This window comes from Grus americana, chromosome 15 (assembly GCF_028858705.1).
Source record: "Grus americana isolate bGruAme1 chromosome 15, bGruAme1.mat, whole genome shotgun sequence".
Taxonomy (NCBI): Eukaryota; Metazoa; Chordata; class Aves; order Gruiformes; family Gruidae; genus Grus; species Grus americana.
This window is the reverse complement of record NC_072866.1, coordinates 14,223,733-14,240,774: the sequence shown is the minus strand read 5'-3', so window position 1 is coordinate 14,240,774 and position 17,042 is coordinate 14,223,733. Positions and strand designations below refer to the sequence as shown.

The window sequence follows — 17,042 nt, the reverse complement described above, 5'->3', positions numbered from 1 at the left end:
GAAGTGGGGATAAAGACAGCATTACCTCTCTCGGGGCACTGCAAACATTAATGAATGCAACCAGGAGATGTTTAGGTGGAAAGTGCCATTGCAAAGTTATGTTAGTGGAGAGATTTGCTTTCAGCTGCAGCGGGTCTGTGAGCAGGCACAGCCCCCTCAGTTTTCAGCTGTGCATGGGTTGCACGTTGCCCCTCTGCTCTCCTACGCCTATTTTAATTATACACCACGGCCAGCCCGTCAGAGACCTAATCCCAGGATCTAATCTTGGAGGCAACAGACAGCTGACGGTCTGCGCTGTTTACTTGGAGGAGCGCCCTTGGGGCTGCGTCGAGGGCGCTGCACCAGTGGGAAGGGAGGACACGCACCCACCCAGCACCCAGAGCAGGTACCTGCCAGGAGACAGCCAGGACCCGCTCACCACGCCTGGCCAGGGCACCTCAAGCTCATCGGCGTCTCTGGCAGCGATGGCACGTGAGTGGCATGGGGCAGACACCATGGCCCCGGGTCCTCCCCTGGCTAACAAGAGCCTGGGTGGAGGATGCATCTACAGACATCTAATTCTCGAGAAGGCTTCAGTCCTTCCCAAGCATCAGGCTTATACAAATACATACACGTATAAATACATGATATAAATACAGCCTCTGGCAGCAATTACAGTCTCATACGCAGACCTTCAATCGTTCTTCCCATCTGTAGATCTTGCAGGACAAAGACACGGCAGAACTTCAGGGCCCATTCTGAAAAGGAGGAAGATTTATCTTTTCCCACTGTTGTCTGCATTCGCCTGATGCAAAAATCATTTTAATTATGATATAACAGGATCATCCTCACTACTCTGACTATGAAGAACAGGCGCCGCTTTTGTGCACACAGAGACATCAGTAAAGTAGAAGCATTATTTACAGGATGAAATTCCTCCTTCAAAAAGCGCTAGAGATAAACCAAAGGAATATTAATGCGAGATCGTGAATACCAAATGCATGAAATTCTGACTCAATAAAAGGCAGACAGCTGGGTTTTCTGATAAAAATGGGCTTTTATTTTTTAATTCTTCCTTTCATTACCTGGATTCTGTGTTTGTCAGAGCAACAAAACATAGTTTCTTTGATACGTGGCAAATCTGAAAACAATCCTGCAAGTAGCACAACACAAAAACTCCCACAAAATGGGAAAGCTATAAAATTTGAGAGGCGACGAGGCTTTCAGAAGTGCCAGTTTCCCAGTGCAATGGCTGGAAGGGTGGCCTGGCCTGGCGGCAGTTCAATCATTTTGTAACGGAGGACAAATACTTTCAACATCCTGAGAAAGAGGGAGGGGGAAGGGGGGCACAGCTCCCCTGCTTTCCCTCCTCCTGCTATTCTTTCTCCTCCCTCCCCCCACCCCTTGGATTTTCAATAGCTCTTTAGTGTTTCCATCAAAGGCTTCTACCATTCATCCTCCCTTCTGGTGCCTGCCTTCCACCTGTCTATCCATCACAGCCCTAACCCAGGTCTTTTTTTTTTCTTTTCCCCCCTTTGCTATTTTTCATGCGGTGGGATTTGTTTATAAGCTTCTGTATTACCTAAGCTGGAGGGGAGGAGGCTGCCGGGAGGAAAGTGAGAAAGCAGGATTAAGGAGTAATAATTCAGCTCTGTTGCATTTCCATCTGAACAGTCATAAAATGTGCAAATCCTGTTCCTGGGAATTTTGTGTCAGAAGCCTTCCCTGCCATTGCCCTTCCCGTGCCCTCTCTCTTTCACTCTCACGCAACAACAGCCGTCAGGAAAGATGCTTATAACTCCACGGACACCAAAGCCACGGCGTGTGTGCCAGCGGGGGGAGCGGGGAGAAGGCTCCTACAGCACGTGTGCAGGGCAGACGCTCCAGATGTGGCCTCAAACTACAGCCGAGGGGGTGGGAGGCTGCAGGGATCGAATCCGGCAGGATGACAGGAGGAAGTGGGGAAAGGCTGTTTAATATGACAGCTCCCAACACTCCCAGATATAATTAATTAGATAAAAAATAAAAATACGGTAACTTTCCAGGCTTATTCGCTCTGTAAGAAAATTATACAGAAATATATGTGATTCAGACCTCATCAGCTTGAAGCATTTCTACTATCTCCTTTTTAGTTCATCTACCATCACAAGGCACCAAAATAGACACGGGCCAGTTTTTGAGATCCCAGAGATCCACCAACAATCCGTCCTTGATCAAACTGCAAGACAGAAAACAGACCACTGCCGTATACAGGTCAGTGAGGCTTTGCCATTGATTCAAGCAGAGTTCAACGCAGCTGGATGTGGTCTCTGTGCACCCTTGCTACCTGAACAAACACATCCAGAACAACAAGTAGTGCTAAAAAAGGGAATTTTCCTTTAACCTGTCCCCAACCCTAGTGAGCCCACAAACCTTTTCCTGGTGGAACTTCAGGTCATGTCTGCTGGACCTGGCAACAGCTGGCAGCTTTCTTCCACTTACAGACACATCTTGGAGATACTGAGGATCACCCGACAGGTAGCACATGTCAAAATAAGTTCCTTTGATTGATAGTTATTTATTATTTTTTAAATAAAATGAGAAGTGATAGAATTGGTTGCCCATCAGCAGCTCAGTTCTTCGTTTGGCAACTTCTTGGACAGTTTGATCATACATATGACAACACAAAATAAATTTCACTTGCTTGCAGTAGCCGTTTGCTATAAACTCAGTCCGTCAAGGATTTATAGTTCTAGCAGCAGAGGGATATAGGAAATGAGAAGCCCTTTCATCCTTAAACTGCTCTGCAGTCTGGTTGAGATGATGAAAGTCATTGTTTCTAAGGCCAGAGGACAGCAGGAGTTCATTCAGGCAGTTTGGCCGTGCTAGGAGGAGGTGTGCAAATTGGGTCCAAAGACGAGAGGAGGCCCAGAGAAAGAGCAGCCCTTGGTTTTGCAGAACAGTCACAAAGAAATCCTTAATGATGTCAGCCTTGCTTTGCAGGCTGGAGGGGAGCAGTATTTTCATCAACTAAATGATCTCAACTCTTTGGCTTCCCTGAGGGCATTGCAACAGGGCAGACTTCGATCTCTCCAGCGTCACTCTCAGATGGTTGTGTTCTTCCCACCCACCAGCAGCCCCAACCTGAGCATGTCTTTGGCACAGCAGGTGGTATCCTTAATCCCGTGGAGGGCCAGCCCGAAGCGAAGATTAGCAGAAGAATTTGTTTTCATTAAAATCCAACCTACCATTACCATCCTATCTGATGGTGCGGGTCTCAAATGCGCATGTCCAGCTATTCTAGCAGCTCTGTTTCTGCAGGGAAAGGGCAGTTCAGCAACCTGCCTCTTCACTTTCTAATGTCTGTCTGTCTTTTCAACAAGTAACTGCAGCAGACACAGCCAGGAATGTTAAATGCACCTCCTCCTGGAGAATTTTGCCAGCAAGGTCAATGGAATTGGGATTTCGCCTCTATTATGTTTCTTTTGACCTGGAACTGATATGATTTTCCTCCCAGAGAAATTTTTTTATGGGCCCGTGGAAAAAAACAAAACCCAAGACAACAAAACAGAGAGAGACATACAAATAAACACTAATACGTGCAGGAAAAATACAAACCTTAGCACCATGCACTCCCCTCATTATTAGACAAAGGTTGGGAAGGGTTCACAAGTGTAAAATGCTCATGTGAATTATAAGATTACTGCTCAGTTTTCTTTCAAGTCGTGGGCTGGAAACAGATGGTGGCTGTAGCATTTATGACGGCACAACATGTTACTGCAAGCCTAGCCATCTCTCTCTCTCTCCTCAAAAATGCAGCTGCAAGGAAAGTCGTGGAAAATCACATTAATAGTCTCTTCCACCACACAGTTTTCCAGCCCTTCATCCCTGGCCAGCACATGGACAGAGCCATCTTGTATCCCAGTAAGAATACTCTTCTAATCCTGTCCTGAATAGTTACCACTGACTGGCTTATTTAACGGCTAGTTAAAATGTGGGGTTTGTTAGCATCGTAAAAAAGCCTCCAGAAAGCAGGTCCTTCAGGTCAGAACAGATGCCATGTGACCCCAAGCGCTTCATAAGGGAAACACTCAGAAAGAAGCAATTGGACTGTCCTTCAGCTGTTTATTATTTAAACATTCAGTTCAGGCCAAGCAGGTCGATTTATAAAGAAACAGAAAGACAGATACATTTGCAAAAGCATCTTTGTGACTTAGGAGTCCAAATCTCACTTTCAAGCATGAGTAGAAACTTTCACAAGGGCAAACACCTCTTCCTTTTCAATAAGACAGCTTTCCAGCGACCACAAGTTTAGAAGTATCTGGGTGCCTAAAGATACAAAGAGCAAATAACCCAACATTTAAATATCTTGCCTGTACTGAAGAAAAAAATACTCAAGCTTCACCACCCATGTGCTTCAGTCCTGATGGAAATGCCTTGCTGCCTAAAATATGTTCATACATACAGCAAAACTATCTTTACAATCTGAGTGAAATAGGAGAGCTGGCGGACAGACATATCCCCCGTGGCAGAGGACAGCAAGGTAACCGGCATGTGTGCAGTGCCCTGCTCGTGACAGAGGTGCACCCAGCACCGGTTGGTGCTGACCCAGGGACAGCACATCTGGACTCGAACACACCAGCTGTGTCTGGGGCACAACCCCTCAGCTCTCTAGTCACCAGTGAGGGGGCTGCTCACACCAGGGAACTCTTTAAATAGTAGAAAACTGTTTCTTGTCATCTGTAGGATCTCTGGGTGCTTTACAAATATGAAATATTCCTGTTTCACAACACTTCTGAGAGCATCAACTCACTTAGAGTAAATCCAGCAGCTTGGGCTTCAGGCCCTTGTCCAAAAGCAGGATTTTAGGATTACTTCTTCAGTTGAGTTAATTAAGAGTCTGGCAAATACTAATTTTCCAAGTAAGTGTCACTGGTAAATCTGAGTATCCATTTTGCTGTTCTCACTTTGCTGGCCTCACTACCTGATTGAGATCATCAGCACCAACTTCACCATGTTCATCCTTAGCCATTCAAATGTGTTCCTGCTGTCCTGCCTGGAGCTAGCTAGATGCAATGCACTATTTCTGCCTCCTAGGGTGCAGAGTAGGGCAACTGAAAACAAGATAGACTTTCACCATTCGCTTTATCACTTTTCACAGCTAGACCAGGAAGTTGCTACAGAAATTCAAACTTTAAAGTTTAAAAAGCCTTTTCCCAGAGGTAGAACCTTTCCTGGTAAAATGACCGTACCCATCCACTGCATAACTATCCTAATTGCAAAAGCCCTGAGACCTTCCCTCTAAGATACAGAAGGTGTCTTTTTTTTTTTTTTTTCCCATTTGGAAACCTCATCCTGCAGAATTCATTAGTATCCTATGCAACAATGTACTTCCTGTAAGTAATGAGCTATAAAGTGTATTAGAAGTTTCCACTTCTGGTTTTATCTTTTCCTGATCTAGCCTGAAAACTCTTTTGAAGTTGCTCAAAGAGTTCTTCATGTATGCTTGTTTTAGGAAATACCAGATCACTAGTGGCAAACTTCTCCTTAATTAAGTGAGATAAAGGAATCAAGATTATATGATCTGCTTAATTTCCCACCTTTTTAAGGTACTATTTTGAGATTGGGTTTTTTTCACTTGCCTTAGAAAAGAAACATGCTGAAGAAATAAGGAAGAAAGAGACTTCAGAGCCCAGAGAGGGCAGGCGTTGCTATGGGCTTTCTAGTAGAGCTGAGCTTGCTGGTAGAAAGCCACTGAATAGTTAAAGCTTTCCCTCAATGCTATGGAATAGTTTACTGAAAGGCTGCAGACCACTTCTGAAACTAGCATCACTCCAGGCAATGCATGAAAGGAAAAGACTAAGCTTACACTGTGATAGCACAGTAGGCTCTTCAGGGCCTCAGCTTAGCAAGCCAACTCAGATCACGCCTAACTTTAAGCACGAGTAACTTCAAAGAAACATCTCACATGCCTCAAGTTCAGCTTTCCACTGACTCTCTTGCTGAATCACAACTTAGGGGAACGCAGGGAGCTAATGGGAAACATTTGCACTTGCTAACACCAGCTGCAAGGTCCCCAAACCCTCATTAGAGATGCAGACATAGCCTAACCATTCTGGATCGGCGGGCAGGCTCTTCACAACAAATGGATACAAGCTGTTAGGCAAGCTCTTCTGAAGCACATGGAAGAGAAACAGATATCCCTGAATACATAGTGACTATTTGATTTAAAAGCAGCATTTATGGCAATCAGTAAAGTACACAAGCTGAGCATTAACCTGCAGGACTCGTACATGGCCTGCTGAAGAAACCACTCTATCTGTGATAAATTGCTTCTGTCATTTTTGCTGTGGAAACCCACTGCAGTCAAGGGGAATTCAAATCCAGAACATGTTTTTGAGCAGCTTCCTGGCTCCAAGGAGACCTCTGAGCAGCTTACTTTACTGTGAGTGAGTTTGGAGCAAGAAGTGTCTTCACTCCCAAGTGCCTGAGCAGAGCCCTCACTCTGCACGGTAATCTTGCTGTCAAGCAGATACCACATCTCCTCAACCACAGTATGAGATCCTCCTCTGCATGAGGGACATGTTGGCATCAGGGAAACATCAGCCCTCAAGGCAAGGGGGAAAGGGGGAAACTGCAGTGCTTGGTGGCGGCCAGGGAGGATGCGTCTTCAGGCAGGACCGTTTGAGCACGAGGAGGTATATCTTGGCTTCCCTGAATGGCTGCGGCATCTCTCCCTCCTTCTCTGGCCCCACACAGCAGGCACAGCTGGGCAACAGGCTCCAGCAGAACAGGGCCCATAGCAGAAAATCTGGCCTCTTGAAACTTCCCTGGTCTTCAGTTTAAACCAGCACCACCTTTATACAGAAAAGACATGTAAAACCAAAGTGCTAAGGAAAAGGTGAAGCACGGCTGGAGTAAGGAGGACTCCCCATCTGCAATGGCAGGCTGTCCCAGCGGTGAACGAAGCATGCAACAGGCACTTGAAAAACCACTGCTGGGAAATACCTACACCGCACAGCAGAAAGCTAACCTGGGTTTGAGTACCGCTACCTAGGAAAGGAAGGCAACACTCACGGCGACATCCCTGGGTAAAAATTAGCCTCTCCACAGAACACAGACAGAGGGAGTTTGAAGCCAGCTGAGGTTTCTTGAAAGTCTTGTAAAAATGAGCTAAAATTGGATGCCCAAATCCCTTAGACTGCTAAAAAAAATCCCAGCCAGGGGTGTCCAGCAATGCTGGAGGGCTCTTGATACTTCACTGAGGTCTACAAGTTTGAGTTCATCCCCAAAGGGAGCTGAGGCTGCTCAGCACTTCACCCACAGGCCCTCTGTGAACAGAGTCTTCTTTCTTGTGGTCAAACAGGGGATATCTTGAATTTATGTCTTGCTTCTCCCCTTGTGAGCAAACAAAACAATTTCTATGAGTAATTCTACCCGCTAATTGCCAAGGAAAAGTCTGGTAACAAATGCTTTGCATTTTTGACAGGTCAGAGGCTTCCCTAAACAAAGTTGCTGGTTTACGTTTTCTAACAGCACATGTTCACATCCGGGGACCTTGGCAAATTCCAGTGTGGATGAGTCTCTGTGGGAAATTGCTTTTCCAGATTTTCTTGTTTTAACTGCTCCAGGAAATGAGTCTATTTTTACAACACTAAACAGCAAAATATGAAACCATTATCTGTTTCGTGGCAAGAGTTTCGGGTCAATTCTCAGGTAACTGTCATCTCCAGTGAAGTCAATGGAGTTGTATCTATTTCTGCAAGTTAGTGATCTGGCCAATTATGTAATTGGTTGATCAGTTACTAGAACATACAGCTACCATTGGCCTAAGGAGTGCCCCATTTTCATATGTCTCAAAGGTCATCCAAGCCCTGATGCATCGATAAGTGAAGTATTCGAGTATTATGGTCTGTAGAGATGATCATTAACTGCTGAAGGATTTAAGTATGAGCATTCTCTATGAACACCTACTTTGTCACTGAACGACCATTATACGTAGTGTATTTCCTGGATTCTTTTTTCACCTGCCAAATAAACCAGGGTGGGATTTTCAGAAGTGTTTAAAATGCCTTTCTTCTACTAATTTGTGATTGCTTTCAAGAATCAAGTTGTTTTCAAAATCCCCAGGGGATTTCAAGTGCTATGGGCTCAACTGCATCTCTGGGTGCTTCTGTTCTTTGCATACCTGATCTTAACAGCTACTCTTAATTTCAAAGATGGACAGTAAAACCAGTTGCCTTCATTATGCAAGATCAAAGATAGTACGTAGAGGCCAAAACACCAGGTCTGATCTTGGGAAGATCAATGTACAACACTTGTAACAAACTTGGCTCCTTACTTCCCTGTTTGAGGGACTACTCCAGCCTTCATATATAGATTTATTTTCTGTTGAAGCATGCAAGTCAGCCTTTCTTTGTGTATTTTTACCTAAGATCCTGGAAGACATTTGGTATGCACAAGTATCAGTCCAAACAGAAATTTTTAGATGCTAAAAACTCAGACCAAGTCAGATTTGGTGGCCTGCTAATGAGTCAGATATAATAATGATTGGCTTCCCCTCTACAGGAAGAAGTAACACCGGAAGAATGTGACACTGAAGCCTTCAGTGACATTCTATCACCAGGATGTTGCCAGAATTTCATCTATTGATTATGAACAAGACTAAGAGTTAGCACTGCCTTACTTTCAGGTTGGGAACTACGCATTCTTGACTTTACACTTAACTGAAAAGCTCACCAAACGTCACTGAAGAGACTAGCATACGGAAAACAAACTTAGAGACAATATCTAAGGAAAACAGTACCTAACCTATGACTTGTTCTTTGATTTACAACTGTGATTGCAGGCCCCACCTCACAGTCATATGCTATAATAGGTAGCAGTTCAACAAGAACCAGCCATAACTTTTTACGTGTTGTAGTGAGTCTGAGCTACTTCAGCACGTAATTTAGCCTGATGCAGCAAATAATCAGAATGACTAAAGCGACAGGTATATTTCCGTAATAGAAAAATGAATGGCCAACCTTTTGATCTTGTTCATTTTATTTTCAAATTCCTTTTTTTTGTTCTAAACTATAAATTGCCATATTTCACATGAAATTTGCTCTCATTATTTTTTTTCTCATCTCAAATTTGTCTGTTATGGATATGACAGTGAGTTCTCAAATTGTATTCTCTGAGGTTCCCAAAAAGATAATCTTAAATGGGATCACTGGCATTAATAATTGCAGTCCTGAATCTACCCAGGCCAGGAAAGTACTTTCCCGAAAAAGAACAAATATGTATTTCAAAATGGCAAACTCCATGGGAGTAGAAGACAGTGGAATTCTCCCAGTTGTTTTTCTAGTTGTATATTCTAGTCTTGTTACTTCACCTCTGGGGTTGCTTACAACATACTTCAGCACTCTAAGAACATGAAGACCCCCATCCCACAAATGGGATCCTGAGTCAGGAAGGCACACCCTACTCAAAAAAGAGCAATAAAGCATCAACTCTGCTCCATTTGCCTGAGGTCAATGGGATGTTTGTCCAAAGTTACAAGCACGCTTAGGCACTGGTTTGAAGAAGGGCAAACACGGGCACCTCTTAAAGTGCTTTTCCACGTTAGGGCCTGGGAAAAAAAAACCAGGATCGAGCCCATGTTAGAAACAGTTCCCTTAGGAAATGTTACACACACCATAAAAGGAGTGAATGACACAGAACTGAAGGGAAGTACAATGAAAATTGTCTACTGAATTTTTGCAAATTCCCATAAAATCTGAGCTTGATTTGTTCTATGTGCATAATTATCACTGTAAGTCACGAAAGGTTGACTCCTTAGAGATGCAGGAAATGACTAGCTCATGATAGCATAAAAGGCTGCATAATCGCATGGGCAGAAAGCTGGATTTTCATCAGTCACTACATTCTCTGGTGATATGGCAGTGGTTTTTCATCACGTATCCGATGCACAATAATTAGGCAAAACGACTTACCCTCAATCTTTTCAGTATTTAGCTCTAAGGGTGCAAGGATTCATTCTTGGAAAGGGAAGATGGTCGTGTGATTTAGGGCACTGGATGAGCACTCAGATCTGAGTCCTATCCCTGGTTCTGCCATAGCCTTGCTGTGTGACCTTGCACAGTCATTTCTCCATGCCTCGGTCTCGCCTAAAATGGGATAACAATAGTTCTTTATTTCAGAGGAGATACGAGTACAAACCAGCTCAAGGCTGTGCCGCAGAGATGCTACAGCAAAGAGCAACACAGAAAAGCTCAGACATGGAATAAAACCTTGCTATTGAAATGTGAGAAAACACACAGTAATTAAATGAAATCATAAATACAAAACATAGGCTGATTTTTGAGGAATGCAACACCGACAGGCTTTTCTCTGCTACCTGAAATTAAAGCAAACCTAAGTGGAATTCTTACGGGTTTAAATGATTTTTACCTCTCTTTCTGAGATCTGCTAGTACTAGAAGCTGTGGAGTAGAAACACCAAGAAAATTACTTCCTTGAAAACCTCCGCATTGTTTCTGTCTTAAAGCAGCCCTGACTTCCAGCCCAAGAGAGGGTCAGATAAATATTCAGGGTAAGATTTTCAAAGTTATGGAAGGGGCCTACAAACACGATTTCCTTCCATTTACAGTAAAATATGAGCATGCAAATCTGAGGTAGCTTTGAAACTTCATCTTTGCTTTTGGGTACACTTTCAAATTAAATTATAAATGGGGCCACTGATCTTAACTGAACTGTCAGATGTCTGGAATAGCTTCAATGCCACTATTCCAGAGTTACACTGCTGCTGGAATTGGACAGAGCTTTAGCAGCGAGCCTTCGGTAATGAGTATTTTTCAAAATGCAAAGATGAATCTTTTTCTCTCCGCAAGCACGTGTCTATGTAATAACAGCATTTGTATTTCATGGGGGTTGGTTATGGGCCTGTAGGCCTGGGAGACAGGCACATGCCCAGATAAAGCAATTGATTTGGAGATAAACAGATCAAAGGCTGTTCTGTCAGGCAGGAGGAGAGAGAAGAGAGATATGATGAGACAGGTCCTAGGAAGGGAAAATAATTCCTGAGAGACAGAAAACAGAGGGATGGGAAAGTCAGGCAGAGAATAGCTGGAAAGCAGACCACAGAAGGGCAGTACGGACCCGAGGAGGACAGCCAAGAACCTCATAGCTGGAATGCTGAAGCCCATTGGAGGGAGGACACCCGTGAGATGCTGTTCCAAGCAGAGTAAAAAGCTTAAGCTTAAAGACACACAAGTGTTGGAGCTGCCTAGGAACCTACAGGACTGGAGAAGAGCAACTGTCTGGAGTCACCGTGCACTGTCTAATAAAGCAGATGCCAAGCAGGATGGAGGACAGGAGAAAAGGAAAGCAACTGGCACATAATCCTTGATTTCACTCAACAAAAGCAACTGAAGGGCAGCTCTGGAAAGACGAAGCACAGAATTAAATGTAATGAATTGACTACAGAATCAGCAATCACGCGCCATATTACAACACTGAGATTGGTTTTGGGCAGTCTCCCCAACACATATACTTTCTGACCACAGAAGACCTCAAAAAGGGTGAAATCAGACCAACTTCTGAATCTCTGGACAGTGGAAGTGACTGCAGAATGTGAAACAGAAAAAGGTTTTACCCCCAAATCTCTACCTACTATGCGCAAGGACAAAAACGACAAGGTGTTAAAGGATCGCACAGAAACATGACTTACAACTATCATCTCCAACTCCTTCATTGTCCCCTACTAGCCCCCCACCCCACAAGTAACAGAGCTGTCAATCAGATATCTTGCGGCTCCACTTGCTCACACCCTTCCCTGTAACACTCCAAATGTTGCACTTTCAAAGTCCAGATGGAGTCCACCTCCAGTAGACAGCGGAAGAAGATATGACACGGCATTCACAAATGCACAGAGAACTGTTTAATTTACAGCCACAATGGTGAAACAAACCATTTCAGAGCTTGGACATTCAAAGTTAAGTCTGACACTCATTCTTATATTCACTTATTGTGCTTAAGTATTAGAGAACACAGGATTACATTAACAGTACACGACGATCTGAGATCCCTGCAGGACTGAGTAGTGAAAAGGATGAGCAAGAATGAGGGACCAGCCCCTCAAGTGGTGTAAGCTGGTACAGCTCCATTGCATGCAATGGAGTGGTGGTGATTTACACCAGCTGAGGATATGGCCCTTGAAATGTCCAACTTAACTTTGAATTAATGTCTCCTGTGTCACAACCTTTAATGTTACTGTGCCTTCAGGTTGTATCTGCCACCTTGAAGAAGGACTAACACCATCGCCTGTAATGTTCGAAAGGCTGGCAGGTAATATCTCAGCTGGACTACAGTAAACAATGCGTATGTCATGACACTACTCCTCATATTTTAAAAACCATGGACTGGATCCTCATCTGATGTAAATTAGCTTAGGGGAGGCTGAAGTCAAAAACATTTGCCAATTTATACTAGCTGAGAATATAGCCCTGAGATTTTTGTGTTTTCTGCTGCATGCCGTATAAACACTGCGCTTGAGAACAAAGACTCGTGTGCATTTCATTCCCGGTAACAAAATTAACTTGAGACTACAAGTCTCAAACAAACAACTACTGGAAAAGACTCCATTCAGTCTTCATTCTCTCCTGGTTTTCTGATTTTGGCATATTTATTTGCTGGCACCAATAAAATGCATGCCTCTCAGTTTGCTTTTTTTCCAAGACTTTAACATAGGGCCAGACTCACTGGTGATGTAAATCAGCAGAGCTCCATTATACTCAACAGAGTTACTCCAGGGAAGCTGGCCCACAGACCTGAACACAACCTTCTTATGCCAGTGCAACCATAGGACTCCCAACAAGTTGTTTTGCAAATTATTCCACTTAAGTGACTTTGACATCCTTTCATACCTGCACAGTGTCTGAGTGGGTCACATAATGCTTTTCATCTACATGATTTTAATGGATATATGTGGGGTTTTTTCATTAGCTATCTTTTAGACAAAAAAGGAACGGAGCAACATTATTGGCATCCCACTGAAACATAAATATATAAATTACATTTTATACACTTTTTTAAACGCAGACACATACATTCATGTGCATAACATTGTGAACAGTACACTTAGTGGAAAACAAGCACAGACAATCTTAGTTAAATGTATTTCCAGTTTTGTGCTCAACAAATACACTGGGAAAATGATCACAAAATAGAACGGTGACTAACTCTATCTCTGCATTAGCATCTGAAGCCAATAATGCCTGTTAGCTAACATTGCTTTGTCTGGTTGAAACTGGACATAGCTACAGGAGCAGGAGGGGAATGTTTGAACTATATTTAAAGAAATGGAAAGGTTAAAATATCTGTCTCTCTTGTTGTTTTAAGGTTCTGCAGTTCATTGACATTCGAAGATATTTTTCATTTGAGTGGAAACACTGTCTTCGAGACAAACTTTTTTGTCGTTCCAAACTAAGAAAAAACTATTTCATCTTTTCATAGATGTTTCACAAATAAAAGAATCCAGTAGTTCATTTTACATATCCAATGTGATAATCCAAATAAAACAAAGGGTACATAATCCAAACTACTGGGGTGGGGCAGTGATTTTGGCCAAGTGAGTAGCCATGTCATATCTGGCACAGCCCTAAATTTCCAAAGCAGTACAGAAGGATTTAGCCATGTGGCTCCCACTGCAATCCGTGGGGAACTGAACATTTAATCCTTTGGCACTTTGAAAACACAGGAGCTGGTGCCAGAGTATTTTATCTGCCCTGCTATAGTTAAAATAGATTTTGATGTTATTTGGGCTATTCTACTACAAAAATATGACCACAAAATGCTTTTTTTTTTCTTTTTTCTTTTTTTTTTTTTTTTGGTTCAAGAAAACATAGCAGGCTTTCTCAGGTATATAAAACTGTTAATTTTTAGATAAAAATACAAACTTCACCTTTACAAAAACACATATTTCTGTTGAATACACATAAAGCATAACATTTTACCAAAAATAAAGAATTTTAGGTTTTGTTCAAATATTTGCAGCAAGGTAGTTCCCATGCCACCATGACATTGTACAATGCAGATACAAGAATTTGTACATTTCACACAGCTCCAACATGTGAAATAAAAGTATCTGTATACTGATAAGAATGACAATTGCTAACACAATATCACTAGTAGGCAACTGGCATAAGTCTTAAAGGAAAAAAAAGGATTTTTGCATGGATATCCTATGATTTGTTTACGCACATCTCTCTTTTTTCCTCTTTTTTTCATGTAATGCTTTAAATTACGGGGGGAGGTTGGGGAACATAAACCAAGAAACGTCTAGAAAATTATGCATAGGTATACCATTTTTATTTTAATACATCTCATTAGTTTGCATCCCACTCGGAGAAATACCATAATGTTTTGTGTTCTGCTTATTGTTATACCAGTCTTTTATATGAGTTATTGGCAAATGTAGTCCAAGAGATAATAAAAAGCTAGGCAAAGAGTAAAAAGAAAACTTAATAATCACTTTATGGTGTAAAAAAAAAAAAAAAAAATCCACTTAAGGCTCCCCAGAAGGTTTTTTGTATAGACTTTTAAAACACCACCAAGCAAGGATGTATTGTTCTATAGTGTTTGCGTGGCATTTGATCATTTCATACATTCCTGCTTTTTTTGTGCCTGAAGTCCATCAGTGTCCATCCATCTTCATCAAGAACGCAGGCACATTTCTTGACGTAAAGCACCGTTGACTGCTCTGACAGAAATCCACTATTCACTTAGATTTTTGTCATGTTTTTGAGTACTTTTGGTATCCTCCATTCATTCAACTGTCTTTTTTTCTTTTCTGTTTTTCTTTCTTTCATTTTTTTTCTTTTTTGGACAGGGAAGCTTCCTATTGTTTCACAGAGTGCTACAATACTTGCTTTGATGTCACATTAAACAAATGTACATTGTCTCTTTGTTCTCATTAAGTGTTCTTTTGAGCCAGTTTTTTTTCACATAGGAGAACAAATAAAGTATACAGTCAATAAGCACCATACATAGTAGGTTCAGGAATGTAACAAACCATGTACATCCATGTCCCAGAGAGAAGTTTTTTTTCTAGCTTATTTTCACCTTACATCTGCAGGAGAGAAAAAAGATACAATAACTCTATGATTAGAATCAAAGGTCCTATCCTCTAAGTAGATGACAAAAAAAAAAAAAAAAAAAAAACTGTTCTGCATGAAGAGTCACTAACCTGGGACAAGAAGTTCTAAATGCTGTTTTGATTGAGTTTACATGCTCACTTTTAAAGTTGAATTTTAGAAAATCTTTGCTTCTATCATACTACTCCCAATAAATACCTGTTAATCTGAAACAGGATATCAAGTTTAGCATTCTTTAGAAATGGTACATCAGTATAAATGAAAACTGCCATTGGGAGTTCATGTGCAAAAATAGGTGCTTGAAATTAAATTCACCATCATCCAGGCGTTAGGCACATACACTGCAAAATTCAAATCATTCCCACTCCGAATACTAGAATCAATTGCAAGTGCTGCAGTTTACATAATTTCAAGTCATTAAGAAATGGAAATTCCATATTCAATTTGGAATGTGTATCGCCATCATCATACATTGCTAATATGTTGGCCAGAGGATTTCAGTCATTTTTGCATTGAGAAGGTGTCAGTTTTTCACTACACTGAAAACCTCATGAATTTTGATGACTGTCATCATCCTACTGAGACTGAACAGACCAAAAAAAAAAAAAAAAAAAAATCCGAATTTTCTGGTGTAAGTAATGCAGGGCTCTGCAACACAAAAAATGGTATTTCTAAGCATCTTCCTTGTCAGGTAGGCAGATCACCAGACCATCTCAGCTGCATGTCCAATCAATCCCAGTTCGTGCCAAAACACGGGTTTGATGGTCATGCATGTAATAGTATTTGCTGTATGTACACTCAATGCTTTACAGCCAATGACTGGGAACACAACAACTGGTAACCTGGCAATTCATTCATGCATTGTTATGTGATGTTTTGACCTCAGAAATCAATAATAATGAAACAAAAGCAGAGGCAATGGAACTTGAGATTTCAGAAGCTGAAGTATTAGCACCCTCCAAAAAAAAAAAAGGAACAAAAAAGACAAGAAAAGGAAGTAGCTCAAGAATATAAGATGCTGATGGTGATGTGGAGCTTAAAAGGAAAATACCAGCAGGTAGAATTATCAAAGCCAATCAAATCTAATCTCTTTGCAGCTTGAGGTAGCAAGTGTCAAGATTTTGAACAGTGATTAAGTTGAAGTGATGATATTTGATTAAATTTTCCAGTACTTGTGCTATTAGGGTGTTCAGCATATAGGTCCTACCTGAATAGTAAATAGTTCCAGTAGGTTTTATGTTGGTTTTAACCTTTTTCGTTTCCGTTTTTTACCTGATTCCCTAGGCCTTCCTGTTAACATAAGGGCAGGGCTGGTAAAAAGCCCTAAGGTAATGCATTTTGTTGAACACTGAAGTAATAAACACTCAAACCGTTTACATTTCAAAGAAATCTCATTATCCTTTGCATTAAAGCAATAACTTTATAACATCTGATTTGACATTCCATTTACAAAGTAATTATACAAAAGTAAAGAAATAATAAACGAAGTTGGCATTGCATACGTCATTTCCAAGATCCATCTATAATTACTGTTACCATGCAGTACTCAACATTTGCTTTCAGCTCTGTAGTTAGGCTATTTTCAGCTCACCATCCATTTGCTGGTGCAAGTTTTGTTCCTATCAGTAATTAAATCCTAGAAATCTATATTCTTCCATGACAATTCTACCCCAATTTTCCACACACACTGAAAAGTTTTCCTCTTAAAATTTTAACTGCTTAGTCTTTGGTGATTAAAGACATTCTGGAAAACTGAAATTGATCTAATGGAACTTTTTTCCAAAGAGAAGACATACAAAAAATATGAAATCATACACACATATAAATAACCACTTTAAATGTGGTTTTGTCTATTCATAACTCCACCTAGTTTCAGCTAAAACACTCAGCTTAGATTATAAATCGATGTCCAGTAAAATCACAGCAGAGGCCTAACTTTGCTTTTACA

At 41.5% G+C, this 17,042-nt stretch overlaps 1 protein-coding gene across 5 annotated transcripts in view; it reads right to left on the bottom strand.

Moving 5' to 3' along the window:
- Positions 1 to 1,070: 1,070 nt before the first annotated feature.
- PDGFA (platelet derived growth factor subunit A) overlaps positions 1,071 to 17,042 on the bottom strand; it is a 36,759-nt gene continuing 20,787 nt past the window's right edge. The window contains exons 6-8 of one of the 5 annotated variants that reach the window (XR_008579399.1): positions 16,302 to 16,384; positions 15,187 to 15,300; positions 11,866 to 15,069 (exon numbers count right to left, since the gene is read on the bottom strand). Coding sequence is in view for 3 of the 5 variants with exons in the window: in XM_054843005.1 (XP_054698980.1) it covers positions 9,976 to 10,109 (134 nt within the window). In the remaining 2 variants the exon portion in view is untranslated. Of the gene's footprint in view, positions 6,816 to 9,935; positions 10,110 to 11,865; positions 15,070 to 15,186; positions 15,301 to 16,301; positions 16,385 to 17,042 lie in introns of those variants that run through there. The other 4 variants (XM_054843005.1, XR_008579400.1, XM_054843006.1 and 1 more) reach the window with 4 other exon arrangements.